General features: G+C 37.6%; 1 protein-coding gene across 3 annotated transcripts in view; it reads right to left on the bottom strand.

Moving 5' to 3' along the window:
* The window catches only part of LOC107724817 (epsin-1-like), a 20,955-nt gene that overhangs the window by 7,840 nt on the left and 4,042 nt on the right, over positions 1 to 9,073 (bottom strand). Inside the window, exons 4-11 of one of the 3 annotated variants that reach the window (XM_016533894.1) lie at positions 8,000 to 8,158; positions 7,782 to 7,910; positions 7,210 to 7,330; positions 6,845 to 6,987; positions 5,659 to 5,730; positions 5,048 to 5,131; positions 4,408 to 4,660; positions 4,132 to 4,296 (exon numbers count right to left, since the gene is read on the bottom strand). In XM_016533894.1, the coding sequence (XP_016389380.1) occupies positions 4,132 to 4,296; positions 4,408 to 4,660; positions 5,048 to 5,131; positions 5,659 to 5,730; positions 6,845 to 6,987; positions 7,210 to 7,330; positions 7,782 to 7,910; positions 8,000 to 8,158 (1,126 nt within the window). The remainder of the gene's footprint in view (positions 1 to 4,131; positions 4,297 to 4,407; positions 4,661 to 5,047; positions 5,132 to 5,658; positions 5,731 to 6,844; positions 6,988 to 7,209; positions 7,331 to 7,781; positions 7,911 to 7,999; positions 8,159 to 9,073) is intronic. The other 2 variants (XM_016533906.1, XM_016533902.1) reach the window with 2 other exon arrangements.

Raw genomic sequence — 9,073 nt, 5'->3', positions numbered from 1 at the left:
ATTTTTTTGAGGCCGGGTCATTTTTGCCCTGGAACACCACAAGTGTGACTTTGTGCTATTTTGTACAAAATAAAAGCATTTAAAAGCAAACTCCCTGATTAAACATTAAAGCACACTATTGTGATAAACAGTGCAAATTTTCTTCAGTTTTTATTTAATATTGTGAAAATTATTCATAAATAATGCTTTTTTCACTCAAAAAATGAGGTGCCTACTCTCAGATAAATGAGGCCTACGATTAATCAGAAGCAAATATAAATACAAAACCAGTCCTAAATGAAAGAAAAGAAGTTGACAAAAAGATTGAATCCAATATTTGGTGATAATATAGCATAATGAGTGATTTATAAGCATTTCTTTGAGGTCGGGTCATTTTTGCCCAGGAACACCACAAGTGTAACAAGGTGAAACATCTCCCCCAAAAAAGTATGAAAATGATAAAAAAAATTTTTTAGAAGTAGTTATACCCTTTGTGAACAAAGTCACTAAATTTCAGTCCAATGCGATAACATTAACTAGTATTTTCGGGAAAAATTAAAATTTCTCCGAGCAAAAAGGACCCGAACACCACATGAGGGTTTTAAATGCATAAAAAAGATGCCATATATAAGTACCACCTCTCCCACATATGTACCAACTTTAACTTTTAAAAAAACATTAGTTATTTGTAATTTTTATGTTATTCAAAGTGTCAAAACATGTGGTGCGACTGTCCGGCCATAACTGTTGTTTTGGAAACATCTTTGAAATTACCCTAAATTTATTCATTAATTTTCAGCACTATTTGGCATGATTTCCTAAGTGTTTTGTAATCCTGCATAAAATTGCAAAGCATTTGTATTTATATTGCCATCATAATATTCAAACAAACTTTGTCCGATAATCTCCATTTTATGAAATATCATGTGGTGCGACCATCAAGAAACTACCATTTTGGTACTTTTATGTTGAAATACATTCAAAGATAGGACGTTGCATCATATACCAATTTGCCAAGAACCCATAGAAGCATCAAGCAGGTTTGTAACTCTCTTTCAAATTTGGGGGAAAAAAAAAACATTTTAATGGCTGGTATGTAGTTACCACATTTGGATATCATGTGGTATAACTTCAAAAAAAAAAAAGAATATTAAGTTATTTCTACAAGCATTTATTTATATTATAAATTTCATAGTGACCTTTCATGGGAAGCTAGCTTCTTTTGTTTAGGTGGCTAATTCTGTGCTTGTAAATTGTGACTGAATTTGAAAATATCATGTGGTGCGACCACTGCAGAGTGTTTTCCACTATAGATATATGCCCCAGATTCACAGTTTTTGTGCTTTTATATTCGATTAAAGGTTTATATACACAAAATATTTTATTTTAATATCATTTGGAATAGATTTTTATGCAATTTGGGTCATTTCGGGCGGTTTATGTTTAATCTTTGTACAATATGAGAAAAAATGCAAAAAATAATAATTAAGAGCATCTAATTTTAGTTTGGTAATTATGCATTTATTAGTCATTTATTATATATTTAATTTAATATATTATATTATGTATTTTAATCTATTTTACCAGATTCCAATGCCAAGCAAAGTAAAATAAATGCTCGCCATAGGCAGCATGTTAATTCTGACCCTGCAGTCAAGCACAAACTCCAGATGTAATTTTCTGGTGTAAGAAAGATGTTCATGATTTCATCTCAGAACCTGAGCCAGCAACCTTCCGCTACTCTAAATTGACTGACAACACGGCAACATACAAGACAGAGCAGGTTACGATATTAAACAAAAGTTCAAATTTTTTAATTTTTTTAAGAAATTCAAACAACAAATACTGTTTTGTGGATCTTTAATGTGTTGTGACGGATCGCTGTAGCACCTCAGTTCAAGCGGCATGCGAACCAATCATCTCTTACTGGTTATAGCACAAAATAAACATGAATGAATCAGAAGGGTATCTTGTTTCAAATGTGAAATGATGTCAATACACACTATTTTTCAAGTTCAAGTCCACCGACGCTAATCTACTCTCCTATCTGGTTTGTTTGTTGGACAAAAATGGCAGATTTGGCAATATGATTGCTCAGATTGCCTGTTAATCTAACTCCCGGCGAAGGGTCAATTGAGCAGCCACGGTTGGGCCAAGTTTAGAAATAACTGGGTCTAAAAAAATGACTGCAGTTAATGCCATATGCTGAACCTTTCACACGTTTCTTTAAATAGATTTTTAAAGATGTAAAGTCTTTGTGTCACTTGGAGCGACCACTCATCGTGTGGTGCGACCAATAATAGCAATAACTGTATTAAATTAAAAATAAATTATCTAAGTTCTGTGGATGAAATATGAATCACTGCTATAGTATGCTTAAGTGAATGGTATTTTAAAAATATTTTTATCAGTTTTATGCAATTTACAGAAAAAAACAAGTCTGCTAACTACAATTAAGGCAACTGAAATTATAGAACAAAAATATGAGATCATTATTTACAAAAACTCTGCAAATAGAAAAGAAAATGCAAATACTTTGTGTCTAAACACTTTACTGAGAAGATCTAAAAAAAATTTTTAAGAATGTTAAGGAAATGAATTAATTTTAATATAAATCATGATCGCACCACATGACATTTTTAAGGCTACAGCCGATTCATCTAGATGAAAAAACACTAAAATCACTTAATTTAAAATTTTTATATGAATGTACACAACCTTCTTAATGTTTGAACAACTTCAAAAGATATTATTATTTTTTGTATTTTAAAATTGTCGAAAATCCTTATACGTCAATGACCCATATATAGAGTGAAAGAAACAAAAGCTTGTAGAATACATTTTAATGGGCATAATTAAGTGTGAAAATGAATCTGAAGGAAATATCTATTTGCTAAATAAACTAAGCCAACTAACACTATACATATTCTTTTGGTTTCTATACCCAGTATTTCTAAAAAATTATAAATGCAATGAAAATACATGTATACTCTGTATCGGCAAGTACCAAAAATAAAAGTATCGGTATCGACCTGTTCTGAAAAAACAGATAATTAAATGTTTTTTTCCCCCAAGAAAAAAACAGCAGATAAAATACTTCAGCATCATAGTTCCTTCCAGCACACGTAACAATAATATTCATTTTATTTCTGGAAATCTCCAGATCACCCTGTGAAACCTTCTGTAACACTTATCAAAAAGGAGCAAGAGTAGCCAAGGGGTGGGGCCTGGCAAAGAGTAAATAAACCAGTACCAAGTACAAAACCTCTTCAGCTGCAGAGTGGGGAGTGCAAATGTGTGGAAATTACCAACAAACACACTATGTCTAAAGCAATATAACTTATCTTTGGACAAGTCAGGGGTGTCCAATCCTGATCCCGGAGGGTCATTGTTCTGCAGCGTTTAGCACTAGCCTCCACTTAAAGGGATAGTTCACCCAAAAATTAAAATTACCCCATGATCAAGCCATCCTAGGTGTATATGACTTTCTTCTTTCAGACGAAAACAATCAGAGTTATATTAAAAATGGCTCTGGCTCTACCAAGATTTATAAATGGCAGTGAATGGGGATTGAGATTTTGAAGCCCAAAAAGTGCATCCATCCATCATAAAAAATGCTCCACACAGCTCCGGGGGGTTAATAAAGGCCTTCTGAAGCGAAGCGTTTGTGTAAGAAAAATATCCATATTTAAAACTTTATAAATCGTAATCTCCAGCTTCTGCTAAATGTCGTACGCGCGCGTTAACAAGAGAGTGGCATTCCAGCAGATGATGTAGCGTAGCGTAAGCTCCAGTGAGAATATGCTAGTCTTGCGAGAACCAAGTTTTGTTTACAGTAAAGGAAAACCAGTCTCATCTTGGCTTATATCGAAATCCTCCCGGCATTTTCCCTTTCAAATCCTAGTTTTTTACTTCTAATTCGTGACCGGAGTTGTTTTGCTCTCTTCTGTGCGCTTCCGCGTAGCTACACTCACGTCATCTGCTGGAACGCCACTCTCTAGTGAACGCGCTTACGACAGTTAGCGGAAACTACAGATTATGCTTTATAAAGTCCTAAATATGGATATTTTTCTTACACAAACGCATCGCTTCACTTCAGGATTGGACACCCCTATGATAAGTGCATCTATGCATTTACATGTGCAAGTATACCTGTGCCGTTAGTTTGTTTAACTGAGCCACTCCAGGGGTCAGAGGTCAGACCGTCAGTGGCAGGGGTGGCTCCTTCCACTGCCCAGGGATCGGTTGACCCTGAGAGCGGGGTAGGGGCCGGAGCAACTGAGGCAGCCCAAGGGTCGGCACTTGGAGGGGTCACAGCTGGAGGGGATACAAGGAGAGGTCAAGGATCAGAGGACACCATGAATAAAGAGGAAAAGCCAGGGTAAAGACACAGAGGACACAGGGAGGACACATCCTCGACACTCTTACCTGTGGACGCCCAGAGGTCAGAGTTCACTCTAGAGGACGAGTCACCCCATGGATCCGGGGCTAATGTTGCTGGTGCTCCTCCCCAGGGGTCGGCACTCGGGGGAGAGGCGGGGGAAGCGGCTCCCCACGGGTCGGCAGGGCCCCATGGCCCAGCGGTAGACGCAGGAGCCAAAGCGGGAGGCGGAGAGGGTCCGGCGGAGCCCGTTGCAGGGGCCCCCCATGGATCTACGGCACTCAACTCCATCAAAGATGACTGAGAGAGAGACATGTCAGTAAGAACGTCCTCATTTCGAAAGGAGTGCGCGAGAAAGCAAAAGAGTGAGAGGGAAGTTTGTTTGTACAGAGAGGACAGACTTACACTTGCAAGTGGTTCAATAATAGCTAGTGTGGCAAAATGGCAAGAAGGAAGAAACTCTAGAGGAAGTGAAACAAGCTCACACACATTGCTGTGCTAAAGCGCGTACGCAGGGTGAGAGACACAGACAGAGCAGGTAACTCTTGGAGAGTGAGAGGCAGGTACACAAACACACAACCCTCGGTAACACAACACACTACCATGTGTACACCTCACGCTCTCATCCTAGAACAACAACTCGTCAAGCATGAACTCTTGCTGACACAATCGTACACAATCACACACCTCCTCGGGCTTGGCTTTCTCCCTCTTACTCTCCTCGATGGCCATCTGCAGCCTCAGGTCGTCTCCCCTGCGCAGACGCTCCTCCTGCCAATCACACACCACCGTCACATCATCACAGTGAACCAAGTTCTGTGGGCTGATGGGAAATGGAGTCTACTGAACTGTGGCAACCTGACTCCCATGTCTCACCAGCTTCAGAGTTGTGCTTCATGGCTTCAGTTCAGGCACAAATCAACAACATTTGAAAGCAGTGGGCGGTTCATCTACTCTGACATTTCATTGATAAGCTCTGATGGAATTACAAAGAATGAACAATTACTGAGAATTATAGGTACTTTTGGAATTACTCATTGATTTCATCATGCAAAAGTGAAAAGAAGACTTCAAACAACAGAAATTATGAACAAGAGGTAAGCTCAACACACACAAAAGAACAACAGAAATTTTTTAACCTTTTTAAAAGCACTTACTAGGTATTTCTTAGACATTTAAATTGTTCCGTAATCATTCTGAAGTATATTATTTTCAGGCTGATCTGTGATTTGCAAGGGAAGAGGATAGCAAAGGAAGAGTTCATCCACTGTAACCTGGATGAATTTTTGCTCCCTGACCTTTTGGTGAGTCTCCTGGCTGATTGTGAGTACGTAGTGGAGCTCTGCATCTTCCAGAGGGTCTTTGCTAGTCTGAAGGAGGGGGGCAGGGTGAGGACAGATGTGAGTGAAGGAGTGAGGGGGGAAATGTGCAAAAACTGTGCAGAGGACGGGCCAAATGTTTAATGTGTGTTATTCTATTTTATTAGAGAAACAGTCCATACTTCTATTCTATGATGGCAGTTAGGGAAGAAGGCAGATTTAGGGAGCTTTAAAGATTGATATTATTAGCAGAGCTCAACAGGGGCCAGTGTGAGAGAGTTGAGCCAGTTGACAGAACTGTCACTTGGCCTATTGGGGCACATCTCTTACATTTTTGTACATACCTTTTTATTCTATGCTAACTTGAACATTTTTACTCTGAATACTTCTTGTATTATTATTATTATTATTATAGAATTATAACTACTATCATTTATTGTAAAAAAGAAAAAAAAAGTATTGCAATAGATATGTAAAAATAAAAAATAAAAATATATTTTTTTTAAATCTATAATTGTGATGTGTGCCAGTTAAATATTGCCAGGGCAGTCTGAACTACTGGTCAGACTCAGCTAGCAGGGAAAAAAACTTTACTGTTGAGCTCTGATTGGGATGCCACAGTTAAAGTACAACTGGTAATTCACTGGCATGTTCTAAAATCAGTAAATATATTGCACAAGTTACAGTCCATTAGAGCAATTTATTACAGGACTATCTGAAATACTTGATTGGAACAGATTACATTTTGCTGTCAAATATGTTTATATAATTGGCCACTAAAGTATATAATTGAACACTGTCGCAAACAATTTCCTGTGCTACCTTGCAGCATGGTCTCATCTTTCTTTACGTAAAAAAAACTCAATTTAATGTCAATTTGTTTATTTCCATGTAATAAGCAGGATAATGTACAGTTAGTATTTCATATTTACAAAATTAAGATCTGATCATCATCTCAGGATTTATTCTGCATATGACCAGCTGACTCCACATTATGCCTTACGAATAGTTCTGCTAAAATCCAATTTCACATTAAGTATGCCAACAAAGCTCTTTCCATTTCTGGTAGAACAACTATTCATCTTCCTCTGTCTCTGAACCATCTCAGTAGTACATTTTACCTGCAGCCTGAAAACCTGATCGCTGATTGGCTGAGAGACTTTACCTGGTCCGCCTCTTCCTTGCTCATGGCCAGTGCCAGCTGGAGCTGCAGGTCCTCCTCTCCAGTGCTCTGGGGCCACGCCTGCTCAGCGTCTGCTCCCGAGTGCAGTCCTCCCCCTAAAGCAGGAGCAGAAGGGGCCGAAGATGCTAAGGGAGGAGTCAAATGACAGCCATTATGATGCATCAATAAATGGTGGAGTATCGATCCCTAAAATTGCTTCCAGGACAAAATGCTTGCCAACCTCCATACTTGGCCAAAGCTGTGAAGTGCACTCAAGAGTGTTTTTATAAGGGTGCTGACATTCATTTGAGTGTCCGCCCTGACCCCTTCATGAGCCCCTCCTACTGCAAAGCACTTCTAGTTCTTACCACTGCTAGTCTGTGCCATCTTCTCTTTGGTCTTGAGTGCATGGATCCTCTCCTCTCGTAGCCTCTCCTCGTCTTTTAGCAGAGTCACCAGCTGCTTGGCCTTTTCCCGTACATTCACACCCTGAAACATGCACACAATATGTAACGTTACATATGAACTTATTGTGTTTTGCACAAAGCATGTGTGCAATTCTAGTCTGTTTAATTGTCCAGCATTGGAATTAATAATTTAACAACCTGAACTACATCTTGTTGAGTTTGAGGTAGTGCATGTGACAAACCTGTTATTAGGGTGACTAAAATAAAATAAATTATTGGACTGAAGTTTTTGTGGTTTAAATGTGAGTGGGAGAAAGACCTTGGTTAAAAGTCATGGCGTTTGAATTGACTGCACAGAGACCTTGAGCGAGAGATTGCTGTAGTGTGTGAATCACATTTGAGAACCATTACTAACATGATGAAGGACACTTCAAAACTAACACTGAGAGCTCTCCTTTTATTTCCTTATTGAAAGAGAGATAACAAGTTTCATTTGCACGTGTGTATAAATATAACTTCTTGTTTGTGAATACCTGGTCCTTGCCATCTCTGTCAATGTACTGGAAATCTTTGAGAGTCTGAACGGCGTAGATGTTTTCCCTGCATTGCTGTGCCACTCTCTCTGAACCCGTCTTTATCAGATACTCCATCAGAGTCATAGCCTGAGAAAGAGCGAAAAATACAATCAGATTGTATTCATAGCCTCATATACCACATCTGCCACTAGTGAGGGTAAAACTGTCAAACTTACTTTATATACATGTCTCCAGTTCTTCCCATGGTCGTTGAGTCTCTTCCAGACCATGCTCATAATCTCTGAGAAGGCCACTACATTGTATGTCAGGTCAGCAATCTCTGACATCAGAGAGCTAGAGGGACCCCATGGGTCATTAGAGGTTGCTTCCCTAACCTTGAGAAAAAAATATCAATAAACTTCACTTAAACTGTCTCTTCATGCTTACCGAATACTGTATGTGTAAGTATGTGAAAGTGTGTGAAACTATACTCTATGCAACTTTAAACATTTTAAACAGAAGTATGCTACATGACCGCATAACACTGCATGTTTATTCAGCTAGTGTCGTCAAGTAAAAAAAAAAAGAATTACAAATAATAATAAATATAAAAAAATAAAAAAATAAACAACCGGTTAAAAACTGCCATTGTACCATATATACCACTAAAGTAGTTGTTATTGCTTCCGGTTCATTTATAGCACTAGAAATTGAATGTCAGTGCATTGCATTATGGTATACCATATCCACGCAGTATGCTCTGTTATATACTGCACATTAGGGCTGGACGATATGGCCAAAATTGATATCACGATATATTTCTTAATTTCGGTCGATACAATATAATTCCGATATCGATATGAACACTATTTATCTGGAATAGAAATCTTTTGTAACATTATAAATGCCTTTATCATCACTTTTGATCAATTTCAAGCATCCTTGCTAAATAAAAGTATTAATTTCATTTCTATCATTCATATTAATTTCATTTCTATCACTATCATTTCTTTCCCAAAAAAATAATAAAAATTATACTGAATGGAATAATGTTACAAAAGCTTTTTATTTCAAATGTACTCATCTTTCTATTAATCAAAGAATCCTGAAAAAAAAATGTACTCAACTGTTTTAAATATTGATAATCAGCAAATCAGCATATTAGAATGATTTCTGAAGGATCATGTGACACTGAAGACTGGAGGAATGATGCTGAAAATTTACCTATGTATGATCACAGAAATAAATTACATTTTAAAATCTATTCAAATAGAAAGCAATTTAAATAGTAAAAATATTTCAAAATGTTA

The sequence above is a fragment of the Sinocyclocheilus rhinocerous genome, unplaced genomic scaffold, assembly GCF_001515625.1.
Source record: "Sinocyclocheilus rhinocerous isolate Xijiao unplaced genomic scaffold, SAMN03320098_v1.1 scaffold883, whole genome shotgun sequence".
Lineage (NCBI taxonomy): Eukaryota > Metazoa > Chordata > Actinopteri > Cypriniformes > Cyprinidae > Sinocyclocheilus > Sinocyclocheilus rhinocerous.
Note: the sequence above shows the minus strand (reverse complement) of the source record. Positions and strands in the feature narration are given on the sequence as shown.